The 16,017-nt window shown below is 38.8% G+C and overlaps 3 protein-coding genes across 3 annotated transcripts; 2 read left to right on the top strand and 1 right to left on the bottom strand.

Annotated features, from left to right (window-relative positions):
- Window positions 1-145: 145 nt before the first annotated feature.
- Window positions 146-1,143, bottom strand: J4E88_010159 (uncharacterized protein; the record flags this gene model as incomplete). Its single annotated transcript, XM_049403754.1, has 3 exons — window positions 146-304; window positions 365-595; window positions 646-1,143. The coding sequence occupies 3 exons, from the start codon at window positions 1,141-1,143 to the stop codon at window positions 146-148; spliced, it is 888 nt and encodes a 295-aa protein (XP_049250415.1).
- A 625-nt stretch (window positions 1,144-1,768) lies between these two features.
- Window positions 1,769-4,545, top strand: J4E88_010158 (uncharacterized protein; the record flags this gene model as incomplete). The annotated part of the gene is made up of 2 exons (XM_049403753.1): window positions 1,769-1,976; window positions 2,024-4,545. The coding sequence occupies 2 exons, from the start codon at window positions 1,769-1,771 to the stop codon at window positions 4,543-4,545; spliced, it is 2,730 nt and encodes a 909-aa protein (XP_049250414.1).
- Window positions 4,546-8,144: 3,599 nt separating this feature from the next.
- J4E88_010157 (putative NRPS-like protein biosynthetic cluster) lies at window positions 8,145-11,426 on the top strand (the record flags this gene model as incomplete). The annotated part of the gene is made up of 4 exons (XM_049403752.1): window positions 8,145-8,256; window positions 8,320-8,395; window positions 8,457-8,716; window positions 8,845-11,426. 4 exons carry the CDS (start codon window positions 8,145-8,147, stop codon window positions 11,424-11,426), a joined length of 3,030 nt encoding a protein of 1,009 aa, XP_049250413.1.
- Window positions 11,427-16,017: the final 4,591 nt, after the last annotated feature.

Below are 16,017 nucleotides of genomic sequence, written 5' to 3'. Positions count from 1 at the left end.
GTCCAAGCAAGAGTTTCTAATGATAGTGGGAAGGCTGTTGCCTCGCTCGCCTTCTCAATCAACCTCCATGGACTCCGTCTTATCGTCGAGTTCTCATCCTCCCGCAACACACAAAGCAAGTAAGTCTCCGTATTGCAGGAGTAGACTAGCGGTGGCATAGATCCAACGTATGGACCGATCGAAAACTCTGTGTAAGAGCCAGACAGTTGACCCACATCGCGGCCAGGATGAGGAGGTGGAAGATCTGATGTGAGGAGGCGAACAAGTCGAACATGCCTGGAGCGAACCTTTCCGGAGGCCGGGTCTGCACTTGCGGATTAGGTCACATGTCCCGCCGAGCCTGTGAGTAAACGATCCCACTTACTGCGAAGATGACAGTGCCGGTTGCATACAACGCAAGCTCTATCAGATACCACTTCATTCCCATGTAATCGAACATGTACTTAGAACCGTGTAGACCGACGCCATGCAGCAGGGGAACGAGGGCTGATAGTCCGAAGAGGAAGAAGGCGACCACCCTCAGAGTGCGCCAGCGCAGTGTTCTGAACTTCGGTATCGAGATCAGAGCAACGCAGGCCGAGCCCGAGACGATGGTCTGGAGAACGTATCAGCGTATTACAGACCGTATTGCACAGGGTGACTCACAATAACCCAGTGTAAGATCTGGAAGGCCGGTTGACAGATGAAGAAGTAGTAGATAGCCGCAACGAATGTGCCAGCGATGATGACGGCAATGCCAGTCAGGTCCATTACATGCCACAACTGCTCCACCTTATGCGAGTGGGGTTGCATCAAATGATAGACAGCGCTTGAGAGGAGGCAAAACTCGCAAGAGAAGAAGAAGATGATGAACATGACATAGTCTGCCGGTGGGACGTCGTGATACTGGGGCTCGGCCAGAATCCGCATGTAAATGTATGCCGCAGGCCAAACTAGTATCGCGCCGACCAAGTGGGTATATATGTTGCAGGTCTCGTTGTGTAGGTAGGTCAGGCTGAGGAAGATGTCCTTGTATTCGGGCTTTTCAGGTCGATAGCCGGTATGGATGAACTCGTTGTCTCGCGACCATTCTTGGATTTCCTCGTAGGTGAGGAGGTTGGGCCGTCTTGAGGAATGCACGGTTTCTTTCTCTATGGTGCCCATATCGGCGGCTGGCGGCGTCGGTTTCTAGTTAGGACTTACGTCGGGTGCCTCTTCTGTGTGCTCGGAAGTGAAACGGCTGGAACGCGATAGTAAGATCTGCGCCCAGATAAACCAAAGTACAAAAGTCTGTAGTTGACCGGGAAGATCGCGTCTTTGACTCAGAGTTGGGCCTGGTCCTGGTCTTGGTCCGAGCTGGTCATAGAAGTTGAGCTCTAGTATGCGGGATGATGGTGATAGCTTGGAGGACAAATGCTCGTAGCCTTTTTGCACGATAGATTGGACTGAGAGCTCCATAATGACATCGATCCTCTCTGATTAATTGCAAACGCTGATGCATTCCACGCGCAAACGACGGTTGACGGGTGACACCAAGGTTGGCAAGAAAAGCCATGTCGCAATATGTAATTGCTGTATATACACTTTTTACTATTTAGCATCTGATCATGATGGAGGACGTTGTGCCCTTCTGTTCAATTTGTGGGAGGAAACGACATGGGTTATGGCCAGCTTTGGTGTTGACAAGTAAAGAGTGACGCGTGGGCTTGAGGTTGGGCAACGCGCACGGGCGGGCGTCAACCCCGCCGAGGTCAACACCAATGGACTCGCGACTAAACAGGGCGCCAACATGGCCACACTACACCGCGAGCGCGTCGAACACGCGTTGAACGAGCTGCTGGTCCGCATCGTGCCCGAAGATCCCAATGAGAATGAAGACGAGGCCAACCAGCGCTTCGAAGATGCCTACGAGTTCGCGCTCGACGAGCTCACGACTGCGGGCGATGCTTCACTCGTTCCCGACGTCCAGCACATCGCCAGCCTGATAGACCGCAAGGGTACGTGCAGCGAGGTGAATCACGTGTCTTCCGCTAACAGGCAACAGTCTCGGGCCCCAACAATGACCAGCGCAAGAGCGCGCGTCTGCATAACCTTCTCTCGCGCCTTGAGACCCAGAGCGTCCTCGACCAGAAATGGCGCATGCTCTATTTTCTTTACAACCTCTCCGACAACGCCGAAGCCCCCCACGAGCCGCCGCCCGCCCAAGATAGCCGCAGCTTCTCGCGCGAGCCCACGACGCCTTCCAAGCGCCAGAGCGTTGCAGCCTCATCCCACGCAATACAAGACGCCTTTGCAAAGCCCGGCCTCGCTCAGCTGCCTGTCAATGCCGGATCGCCCAAAGCACCCACATCTACACGTCCAGCTTCCATCGCCGAGAAGCCAGAGAAGCGCAGACGGCCTGACACCGCCAAGGAGCAGCAGCAAACCAATGGTGGGCATGTCGAAAAGGCAGAGACGGGGCCCTCTGAGCCGACTTTGCTGCGAGAGTTACCTTTCACACTCCAGGGCTACTCATCGACGAACCTCGCATTTCCCTCGTCGACCGCCCTCAAGCTTCCCACGACCCTCCCAGTACCCATCGTTAGCCTCTTACATACTCTCGCTGAACCCGCCATACTGTACAAAGGCTTGGCCGAGTTCGTCGAGGCGAGCGATGGCGGTCTGATCGAGCAGAGCTTCCGCGCAGCCCTAGCCAAGGAGCTGAGAGCATACCTGGGCCTGGTCGCGACCTTGGAGGGACAGATTAAAAGAGCGCTGGCACAGCTGAACGAGGCCTCCACACCCCAGGGTGTCAGCAAGGCCGGCGTCACCCTCAAGCGATGCGTCATCTGGATAAGAGAACCGACCATGGGCTTGCGCTTGATGAGCTTGATGGTCGAGGAATCCAAGAGCAAGAAGGGCGGCGAGCTGATTGCCCTCATACATTCCTTCTCCCTCAACCACGGCGACCCGTACGTCATGAATTTTGCGGAGCGCCTTCTCTCCGATGTCACGCGACCCTTCTACGACATGCTCCGGCAATGGGTCTACGACGGCGAGCTCGCAGATCCCTTTGGCGAGTTCTTTGTCTCAGAACAGAGCGAGGATGACATCCTCGAGGCGAACGGCAACGAGGGCAAAGGTGGCGCGACGAGTGTCTGGGAAGACAAATACAGACTGAATGACAAGATGGTCCCGACCATCGTTACCGACGACTTTGCCAAGAAGGTCTTCCTCATCGGCAAAACCCTGAACTTCATTCGCTATGGCTGTGGAGACGCAGCATGGGTCGACACATACTCCAAGGAAGCCTCAAAGGAGCTGCAGTACGGCGACACTGCAAATCTCGAGCGCTCCATCGGAGATGCATACAAGACCACCATGGCTCGTCTCATCGACCTGATGGGCAACAAGTTCAAGTTGTTCGACCATCTGCAGGCCCTCAAGCAGTACATGTTGCTAGGCGCTGGCGACTTCATTGCCGTCCTGATGGAATCACTCTCCTCCAACCTCGATCGACCAGCCAACACGCAATACCGCCACACCCTCACTGCCCAACTCGAACATGCCGTTCGCAACTCCAACGCCCAATTTGACACCTCAGATGTACTGCGCCGACTCGACTCACGCATGCTGGAGCTATCACATGGTGAGATCGGATGGGATGTCTTTACGCTGGAATATAAGATTGATGCGCCTGTCGATGTCATTGTCACGCCATTCGGTTCCAAGCAATACCTCAAAGTTTTCAACTTCCTATGGCGCGTCAAGCGCGTCGAATTCGCACTTGGCTCAACATGGCGTCGGTGCATGACTGGTGCTCGTGGCGTTCTCGGTACCGTGGCTGACAAACTTGGCGCGGATTGGAAGAAAGCACGCTGCGCAATGGCTGAGATGGTTCATTTTGTCAACCAGTTGCAACACTACATCCTCTTCGAAGTCATAGAGTCATCCTGGATAGATCTGCAGAGGGCGCTCAACAAACCGGAGAGCACACTTGACGATATGATTGAAGCTCATGCGATATACCTAAACAACATCACGCGCAAAGGTCTGCTCGGAAGCTCTAGTATCGACTTCACAGGGCAGCTCCATGAATTGCTAAAGACGATGCTGGCATACAAGGATGCGGTGGATGGTTTGTACTCATTTTCAGTCGCTGAGTTCACGCGCCGACAAGAGCACGCGGCCAAGATCGAGACACGTACAGCAGCAGGTCGGTGGGGTCTCTCTGAGAAAGATCGCTCATCTTCCGATCCCTTCGCTCCCTCACACTCTCGCGCGGCTTCTCGCCAGGACGAATCGCCTTTCCCACCCCCGCTCCTCAAAATCGGCATGACTGGTTCGGCCGAAGATGACGTTCTGCCAGCGCTCCAAAAGCGTTTGAGTCAGTTGACGGAAGACTTCCGAGCAAGAATCAGTATCTTGCTCGGAGACTTGGTACATTCGCCTGACGGTGAATTAAAGATGCTGGCTGTCAACATCAACTTCAACGATGTGTACAAGCCGGAGCGGAGACGTAGGAAGGGTTCGCAGAGGCGGGAGAAGGAAAAGGAAACGCCAAGGGTTGCACCTGCTGCAGGATGAGGTGATGCATAAGACGGCGTTCGATGCTCTATTTGATACCCGACTACTTGATACCATCCGTAATACGATCTTTCTGTGGACGACAGTTTCGGCAGTTTGTTGCGCAAAGCGTGATGCAATGTAATATTAACATCACAAGCTGATAAACCCTAGCTAAGCTCTTTAATGTATTAATGTAATCCTAGTTTTATTTGCTAAGGCGCTAGTCTAGAAGTAGATTTTTTTCTTTTATAATACTACTCTCTTATATAAATAGTAAATATTATAAAGATATAAAATTAACTTATAATACTAGCTCTAACTACTTTAACTATTTTAAACTAGTTATATACTAAACTTAGTAAGTAGTATATTTACTAAGCTTACCTTTTACTACTATACTTTTTTTAAGAACTTTCTCTTAAGAATTATTAGCTACTACTTAGTAGTAAGCTAAAAAAGTAGTACTTTAATTATAGCTACCTTTTATATATAAAAATAAAGATAACTTAGTACTATAATATTAGAAACTTTACTTTAAAGTATAAACTAATTATATACTATTATTAAGCTACTTAAATATATATAGAATTATTTTAGCTACTTTTATATCTTAATAAAGTAGCTATACTATTATTATCTTTAGTTCTCTAAGTATTACTTTAAAGAAAGTAAGTAGATAGTAGAAAATTTTATACTATAGTAAAAAATTAAGATATAAATATAAGAATAATACTATAAGAGTATTAAAGAAGCTAAGAAGTTAATAGATAATAAGCTAAATATTTATTATTATAATAATTTAGTTATTTATTATTATAATAAAAAGTTTAAAAAGAAGTAGTAAAAGACGCGTATTTTATAAACTTACTAGTTAAGCTTTAACTCTAGTTTTATATAAGCTATTATAAGACTTATTATACTAACTTATTATAATAACTTATTATATATTTATTATAGAGTTATTCTTTAGTGCTTTATATCTAATTTTATAGACTCTATTTAGTAAAAAGATATTAAAAAATACTTAGCTTCTAGACTATCTTAAAATAGCTAGAAGATTTTAAGATTTTAAGATATTTAGTATATATTACTATTAGTACTAATACTTATATAGACTATAACTATATATATTTATATACTTCTAAGTAGTTTATATAGTAGTTAAGAACTATATAATATAGTAGTAATAGAAATACTAGTACTTACTAGGCCTTACAGCATCTATTCTATAAAAGCTAACTAGCTAATAACTATAATATAATAACTATTTCTCTAGATCTTAATAGAAATTATAGTAGTTTATTATAGCTACTATCTAATAAATAGTATCTTACTATATAAAATAATTTATAAATACTATATTTTTACTATACTAGCTTTTATTACTTTTATAAAGTATTTTAGCTAAAGTATTTTTTTACTAAAGTATAGCTTTTTATAAAGCTAGAAAGAGAAGTAGTATTACTTTACTTTTTACTTTATATACTTAGTTATAAATAGTAATAGTATAATTAATTAAAAGTATTTTCTTAGTAAAATAGTTAATAAAATAGTTTTTTTATTTTATTTTTTTTTTAGGTAAGAAACTATAACTACTAAAAAGCTTATATATCTTACTAATAAGCTTTTTAAAAGTAAGAATAAAAGAAAAAATAATAAAAAGTTTTACACTAACTATATATATAGTAAAGATAATAGAAATAAAAGTAATAAAAATAAAAGTAATAAAAATATTAATAAGTTTAGTATATAGCTTTATACTAGTAAAGTAGCTCTTTAGAGCACTTATAATAGTCTTTAGTATAGTATAAATATAGTAGTTTATAATAGCTTTTATAATAGCTTCTAGAATAATAATCTTAAAGAAACTTATAAAAGTAGTAATAGTAATATATTTAAGAAAAAAATAATTAATATAGTAATAATAAAAAGCTTAATTTAGCTTTAGTAAAGTAGTAAAGTAATATAACTAGTAATAAGATTAGCTTTAGACTTACTAACGCTAAAAGAACTTATAGAAAAAGTATTAAAAATATAGTTAAGAGCTTATTTAATATATATATTAGTATAGCTTTTAGTATTAAATTTAAGCTACTATTTATATCTTTAATAAGTCTTTAAATCTCTAATTTTACTATAAACTATAAAATAAGAGTAAAAATAAGAATAGAGATAAAGATAGAGATAGAAAGTATATATATAGTAGAAGTATAATTTTATAAGCTAAGATTTTAGTATTTTATTACTTTATAATTTATAGCTTAGTTAGTTATAAGCTATTAAAAATATATAATTATATTATAATTCTCTTTACTATAAGTAAATATTAGTATTTATAAAATAGTTACTTTACTACTTTAAATTTTAAAAGCTTTAACTACGCTAAAAGTAGTAGTACTAAAAACTTAAGCCTTAGTTTACCTAATATCTATACTTTTAAATATAAGATTTTAACTTTTTTAAAATATATCTTTTTATATACTAGTAATAGACCTTACTCTTTTTAGACTAGCTTTTACTATAGAATTATTAGTTTACTAATAAATAAAGTTATTCTTAGCTACTATAAGTATATATAGAGATAACTACTTTAGATAAATAGCTTAGTAAACTACTATTACTAAATATCTCTTTCTTTAATGTATACAACTAAAGTACTCTTGCGAAAAGACCTCTTAGGCTTAAGCGCGAAAGACAGAGAAAGACCCTAGCTGAGCTTACTGAAGCGGATAGGTGGGTCTACGAGGATGTAGGGACATATCCGATAGCGCGCACGTATCGCTCGGATCTATCACAGGTGGGGTTGCGCCATCATAGCGCTTAGTCAAGCTTCGTGGCGCTCATCGGGCCGTTCCTTCTTGATGCTTATGCTTGAATGCGCCGAGTCTAAAGTTCGATGTACGAAGACGGTAAATGTCTCACAACCGTTCGTACAAGTATATTACTTGTCCTGAGAGTGTGTTACTTGCTCCGGGTGGCAGCCGCCAGCATCCGACCTTCACGGCACGCTCAATAATCACAACGCTCGCTCGGCCGAGGTGATGGGCACAGGGATCTCCATGACTGCGTCATCCATACACAACAACTTCGCGCTCTACAACTAACCTTAACCCTTCGTGATGACGCGTAGCATCTTACACAAGATATTAATCACTTGTAGCGACTAGATCGAATCGGCCTCCGTCCATATAACGGAACAGACTCTTCATGGATGATTCCAACGAGCCGCCCCCCTGCTGTATGTTGCGCAACTTTCATGCCTCATGCTCCACCGCGATGGTTCGGACAACGTTCGGCATGGCAACAGGACATCTTCCGGTGAAACATCACCGCATTTCGCGGCCGCACTCTTCGCTGGCATAAGCTTTCGAGCTTACCTGCTAGCGCCCGCCGAAGTATATCTAGCTCGTAGTCCCTCAGAAAAGAAGACATCAATCTCACTTGGAACCCAAGGCCGATCTTGTTATCACTCAAGCCATCCGAATCAGCACTCACGTATATTACCCATCGAGACAAGCTATCTCACTCGTCGCTGCCTGTCGGACCGCGTCCCTTCCTGGAAACAACGCTAAACACATCGTACCATCCACATTCGGCATCGATATATAATTTCAGCCATGGCAACAACACATCAAAAGCAGCATGCAGGAGAGAAGCAAAATACCGCTGCCGATTACATAGACTCTGCAGCTGAGGCTGTTCCTAACTCAACATGGGCTATAGTCCCGCGTTCAAGCAGCAGCCTGGACGAAGGATGGCACCACGTCACGTTCGCCGACCTTGCGCGTGCAGTGAACAACATGTCGCGTTGGATTGAGCGAACCTGTGGTGTTGCCGAAAAGGTGGGCCAGACAATCGGCTACATGGGGTGAGTGGACACCTTTATCTGCTTGTCGGTCCCAAATATTGCATACTTACCCATTGCGTAGCGCGAACGATCTACGGTATCTTGTGGTACTAGCAGCATGTCTCAAGACAGGATACGTACCGCTATTCACATCGCCCCGAAACTCGCTCGACGGTCAAAGGTCACTCGTGGCAAAGACAAACTGCGCCATCTTCTTGACCACAGTCGATATGATACCGCAGGTCCAGGCAATCAAAGGGGCGGTGCTTAGTCTCACGATTTACGAAGCGCCCACTACCAAAGAGCTGCTTGATCCAAGTATTCCCACGGAGCACTACCCTGGTAGACAAAATCGGGACGTGGCCGCTCATAGCTTGATCTTACACACTTCGGGTTCAACGGGTACGCATTCTTTCATCTCATTCGATTTTGCTCTTCACGTCGTCTCGGTCCACTGACAGCGGCTTTAGGTCTCCCAAAGCCTATTTACGAGACTGTCGGCGGTTTGAATACGTTGTATGAACAAGCGCAACTCAGTCCGGAAGATGGACATGAACAAACCAGCAAGCCTTTCCTAGCAGATCCACGGCCCATGCTTGCTGCCGCTCCCTTTTTCCATGGCATGGGCGTAATCGTTATGCTGCGATCTATCATGTCCCGTGGCACCATCGTGCGATTACCATCGGACAAGCCTTTGAGCGCAGGCTTGGTCATCGACGTGATTGAGGCGGTAAAACCTTTCTGTGGCATCTTCCCACCGTCGGTATTGGAGGATATTGCCGCAACGCCCAAAGGTATCGAGACAATGGGGAAGCTCAAGTACGTCTTCTTTGGCGGTGCGCCTCTCGGTCCAGGGGCTGGTGACAAGCTTTGTCAAGTGACGAACTTGATGACAACCCTTGGCAGTACAGAAGCCATGTTCATAAGCACACTCCTCCCATCCAAGCCAGAAGAGTGGGGCTACTTTCATTGGGGTACTGCTGCGGGTGTCGTGATGGAGCCTGCTGGTGACGACTTGCACGAAATGGTCATCAAACCCAAAGACATGAGATATCAGGCGGTTTTCCATACCTTTCCAGAGATCACTGAATGGCGCACCAAGGACCTATTCAGTCGCCATCCATCGAAGCCTCATCTGTGGAAGTACAGTGGAAGACGAGACGACATCATCGTTTTGAGCAATGGCGAAAAGTTCAACCCTGTAAGCACGGAGAAGCTGCTCGAGTCGCATCCGTGGGTGAAGGGTGCCTTGGTCGTTGGCTCAGGCAAGTTTCAGGCCGGTCTACTCATCGAACCAGAGTGGTCACGAGCCGGCACGCAAGACCCCTCTGCCTTGATCGACCACATCTGGCCGATGGTGGAGCAAGCAAATCGTGAAGCGCCCGCGCACGCCCGGATCTATCAGACCAAGGTCGCTGTTGCGAAAGATCAGAAGCCTTTCATCCGCGCCGGCAAGGGCTCAACCATACGTCTCCAAACCGTTGCCGCGTTCAAAGACGAGATTGAAGCCCTCTACGCGGATGAAGGGTACTCGAGCGACCCGAACCAGAATGCTGATGGCGATGTTGAATTGGCAAGCAAGATTCGTGCTGTCTTTACACGCAATCTTCCCTCATTCCACGACGACGTGGCAGACGATGTCGAGATATTCAGCCTGGGTGTCGATTCTCTTGATGTGCTCGCACTCACCAACGCACTCAACAAGGCCGTTCGTGGTGCCGAAGTGACCTCATCGATGATCTACAGTAATCCTTCGGTCAAGCAACTGGCTGCGGCGTTATCTCAGACTGTGAGCACCTCGCCCGTGCAGGCAAGCTTGCCGCCTACCCGAGAGGAGAAGCTTAGCGCGATGGTCAGGAAGTACACCAAGAATATGGTCCGACCAAAGAGCATAACAAGCGCGGTTCCTCGGCCACGGAAACAAACTGTGATTGTTACGGGCACGACGGGTAGTTTGGGCAGTCACATGTTGGAGCAACTGCTTCGAAACCCAGAAGTCGAGAGAGTCTATTGCCTAAACCGTTCGGACAACGCCGAAGTACGACAGAAGGAGTCATTCACCCGCTATCACGACCCAAACGCCGACTTCAGCAAGGCTGAGTTCCTCAAGACCGACTTCAGTGCCGATCACTTCGGGCTCCCAGACGCTACGTACGAGCGTCTTCTGTCTACCGCTACAACATTCATTCACGCTGCCTGGTCTGTCGACTTCAACCTTTCGCTCGAATCCTACGAGGCCACACACGTAGCAGGCACCTATCGCGCGATAAACTTCGCGTCTGCCTCGCGTCACAAGACACCCATCATCTTCATCTCCTCGATCGCCAGTGTAAGCGATTGGGGAAGCGTCGTGCAAGACGGATCCGCCGTCCCAGAATCCATCGCTACGCTCTTCGACAGCGCAATCACGATTCCCCAGGGCTACAGCGAGTCCAAATACGTCGCATCTGAGATTCTAGCCATGGCCTCGCATCGCCTGGGCATCAAGACGGCTATCGTGCGTGCGGGACAGCTTGCAGGACCAAGCACTGATGCGGGCGGTGCGGCGTGGAACCGCCATGAGTGGCTGCCGACTATAGTCCATACCAGCAAGGTCTTGAAGAAGCTACCGCGGACGCTGGGTAATATGGATCGAGTTGACTGGGTGCCCATGGACGTTGCAGCTGGGACTGTCATTGACATCGCCAATGCTACCATCTCAGAACCCGAGCCTGTGCAGGTATACCATCTCGTCAATCCGCACACCACTACTTGGGACAAGCTGTACCCCGTCATTCGAGACTTTTACACCCAGGACAGCAAGGATGACATGGAGGTTGTAGAGTTCAACGACTGGGTCGATGAATTGGGAAGTATCCCGCAGACGAAGGAGAATGCAGAGCGCGTTCCTGGGCTCAAGTTGTTGGACTTTTACCAAAGTCTGAGGCCAGAATCGATTGGCTTGCCGGCGTTGGATACGAGGAGGACGGAATCTGTGAGCGCTACGTTGCGTGAGGGGAGGGCTGTGGATGCGGAGGTGATCAGGAAGTGGTTGGAGCAGTGGGCTTTTTGAGGGAAGAGTCAGTGTCTAAACATTTGCTTTCGCTCGCTTTGGAAGTAGGTAGTGCTGTCAAGCTGGCTATCCGTCACAAGCGGCTTGGCTGGCGACAGAGGTGATAGTCGATATGAAGCTATGCCGCACGGCTTTCCTCCTATCCTACTCCTAGTCTAACAAAACTTCAATTCACGGTCTTCTAAATCCAAGAACATAGCTCGAGACCTAAGTACACTAGTCTGCACTACTACATTAGTAAAGACCTGTTCTACTAACTAGGTTAAAACGTTCTAGCTTCTCTAAGCGATATTAAAATCTAGACAAGCTTTCTTAATATAATAACTAACGTCTATCTCTTTAACTATTACTTAGTTAGTAAATTTATTACTAGTTTACTATTAGATTATTTAAATAAGATAAATAGTAGTAAATACTAGAAAAGAGTAGAGATACGCTATAAAGAATATAAATAGTATAAGCTACTACCTACTTTAACTATTAATAACGTAGATAGTAATTACGCTAGAGTAACTTAATAAGAAAGTGTATATAGATATAGACCTATATATAGAAGCGCTAAAGTTAACTAAGAGTATATTAAATAGAAAGCTAAGCGTAGTAACTAAGAATAGTATTAACATTCTTTATAACTCTATCTAGAGTTAAACTACTCTACTTCTAGCTTAAACTAGAAGTAGTAACTAGATTTTTTAAAGTATAAAGCTATATAAGCTTTAGAAACTTATACTAGCTAGTATATAAAGCTTTTATAATATTATATTTTATACTATATACTTATTATTTACTTTTATCTAGAGTTTTATATTATTATACTTTATACTATATACTTATATATTACTTCTATCTAAAGTTATTATATTTCTTACTAGGCTTATATAGAGTAAGCTAAGAAAATCTAGAAATAGCTCTATATATAGTGCTAAAAGACTTTATAAAAGCTAGCGTAATAAACTCTTAGAGTCTACTATACTAGCTAGCTAGCGTAGAATCTTATTAGCTATATACTTACTAATATAAGTAATTATATTATATCTTATACTATATATAATTATTTTACTTTTATCTAGTATTACGTAGTAGGTTAATATTATATATTATATTAAGGTACTATAGTAAGCTTATAAAACGCTAACTCTCTAGACTATCTAAAGTTTTAATATTTTTTACTTTTTAGCTACTATAGTAAGTGTATATAATATATTATATTAATCTACTATAGTAGCTTATAAAATACTAACCTCTATAATTATATTATCTTAAATAGCTTATTAAATATTATAAGCTTAACTAATTAGCTTTTATACTTTTATTCTAAGTTATTTAGATATAAGACTCTACTTTATAGAGAATAATCTACTATATTAACTTACTACTATAGCTCTAGATTAATATATTACTCTACTAAAACACTAATCTATATAATTACTATAAGTAAGTTAGCTAATTATGTATATATTTCTAGTAAGTCTAACTATAGTATATACTTTTATTTTATTTATAATAATCTTAAGAGCTCTATAAGTAGAGTAATAAGTATAACTTTTAGTAATAGTAATAAATTTATTCTATCTTCAAATATTAGCTTTTATATATAGAAAGTCTAGATAATATAGATTAATAAGATTATATATTTTAAAACCTAGATTCTTATAAAGAGATAGTATAGTATTATAATAGATAGGTTTTAGAATCTATAACTATAGTAGGTAAGATACTATAAATAGCTACGTAAGAATATAAATACTTACTTTTTTAATATCTAGTAAATTAAATAATAAAGATAAATATAATAGAGCTAGATAGAAATATTATATAAAGTAATTATATAATTTAGACCTATTCTTTTTTATTTTCTATTTAATATTTTAGTAAAAAGTTTAAACTACAATAAGATTAAGCTTAAAGTTTTATTTAATTAAAATATAATTATTATATAATAGATTATAAAATATAAGAAGTAACTAATAAATAGTAGACTAGCTATATTTTAGCTATAATACTAGAATACAAAAAGAAGAGTCTTAATCTAGATAAGTAAGATTATTAATAATAATAGATTTACTAAATTCTAAAGAAATATAATTAATAGCTTAAGACTTTAGTACTATTATTTTATTAAAGGTTTAAGCTTTAATATAATAAAATAGCTATAAAGCTTATTATAAACTTTATATATTATATATAAGTTTATATAAAAAGTAAGAATCTAAGTTTTTATCTTATAAGCTAAATACTACTATAGTAATAGAGTTTTAAGTATTATACTTTCTCTTTAAACCTAAGAGATAGAGTCTATAGTATACTTAATTTAATTAAGTAATTTTATAATTATATAACTACGTAATAATGTATTACTTTATTAGACTCTTAAAGTAAACTTAAAAAATCTCTAATATAAGCCTAGATTTATAACTTTTGATACTTATACTTATACTACTACTAATATAATATTTACTATACGTATAATTATTATACGCTCTATATTTATTATATATTACTAATAGCTATCTAGACTATTAACTAGTACTAGTACTAGCTTTATATAATTATATAATACTAAAAAAAAACCTAGTAGATCTATTACTAGTATAAAGCCTCTAAGATAATCTAAGATAATTTAAGATAACCTAAGATACTTATATAAATATATAATTACTAGTAACTTATATTCTATATATAATTACTTATAAGCTTAGCTATATTAGCTATATTATACTATTATTTAGTATACTAACTATTTATTTTACTTATTATTACGCGTCTATTAGTATAGCTTAATACTATACTATATATATACTACTTTTTATAGCTAGTAAAGTACTATCTTTTTTTAGCTAAAGAGAATATTACTTACTATAAGCTTAATAAAGTTAAGCTTATTTAAAGTTACTAGTATTTCTACTATCTTAGCTAGCTTCTTATTTAATATACTAAGCTAGTTAAACTATTTCTTTATTATTACTAAAGTATTAGAAAAAAAGTCTATTTAAAAGAGATAGTTAATACTTATAATATATAAAGCTATAAAGCGTCTTTTATTAGTAGTAACTACTTTTATTTACTTTTAACTATTCTAATAGAAGTTTTTTTTTAGCTTTATTTTTATAACTATATTCTATAAGTCTTTTATTTAGAACTTTCTAAAATAAACTTAAAAGTTAAATACGCTATATATATAACTAGTAAAAACTACTAAAGTAGTACTTTTTATTATACTAAGTATTATTATTATTATATTAAGAACTAAAGCCTTTATTATAAAAATAGACAAAAGGTTTAGTATAAAAAGTTCTTTATATTTAAATAGATATATTAGTAGATTTTTTAGATATATATAAAAGTATTAAGAAAAATATAAAATAAAAAGAAGTATTTTTTATATACAAAATTTTATATAATCTCTTCTAAGCTACTATTCTTTATACTATAATTTAACTTTATTACTAACTAAAGCTTACTTATATAGTACTTTAGTTTCTTATCTACTTCTATAGCTAATAGAAAGGCTTTTATATAATATTATACTATACTCTACTTTCTACTCTTTTTACACGCTTTACCTTTTACTTTTTTTACTAAGATTTTTCTATTATTACTATTATTATCTACCTTAAAAAGCTTAGTTCTACTTTAAGTTCTAGATAGAAGATATTTTAATATTTCTATAGCTTTATAGCTTTATAGCTTACTTATTACTATTTCTAAGTCTACTAGAAAAGCTATATTACTATTACTCTCTATAAGTATATTACTATTATAATTAATATATAATATCTATAGTAAATATTATAAAAAGAGTTTTTTAATTTCTATAGTTATATATAGTAAGTATAAGATATTTAGAAAATATACTTATAGTAAGATTACTATATAGTGTTACTAACTATATATTTTTACTCTACTTTGTATTAATACTTTACTATAATTTAAGTATTATACTTATAATATATTTATTAAGTTTAGTATAGAAAAACTTTTATATATAGTTAATTTACTAGTAAACTAATAATTTTATAGTATAAGCTAGTCTAAAAAAGATAAGATTTATTACTAGTATATAATAAGGTATATTTCTAAAAAAGTAAGTATTCTATATTTAAAAGTAAAAGTATTTAATAAACTAAAGCTTAAGTCTTTAGTACTACTACTTTTAGAATAGTAGTTAAAATTTATTAAATTAAAAGTAGTAAAGTAACTATTTTACTAATACTAATATCTATTTATACTATAGTAGAGAAGATTATAATATAATTATATATTCTTAATAGCTTAGAATAAACTAGAATTTAAATTATATAGTAATATAATTAAAAAATTCTAGCTTATAGAATAATACTTCTATTTAAATACTTTCTATTCTCTATTTCTATTCTTATCTCTATTTATATCTCTATCTCTATTTTTGTTTATATTATCATTTTTATACTAAAACTTATAGTAAATTAAGAATCTAAGAATTTATTAAAGATATAACTAGTAGCTAAAATCTAATACTAAAGCTATACTAACCAAATAAGCTTTTAACTATATTACTACCTTTTTATAAGTTCTTTAAGTATTAGTAAGTTAAAAGCTAATTTTATTACTA

The sequence above is a fragment of the Alternaria novae-zelandiae genome (assembly GCF_023758075.1).
Source record: "Alternaria novae-zelandiae strain BMP 2774 chromosome Unknown scaffold_30, whole genome shotgun sequence".
Classification (NCBI taxonomy): Eukaryota; Fungi; Ascomycota; class Dothideomycetes; order Pleosporales; family Pleosporaceae; genus Alternaria; species Alternaria novae-zelandiae.
The sequence above is the reverse complement of the archived record's forward strand: the minus strand, read 5'-3'. Positions and strand labels throughout refer to the sequence as shown.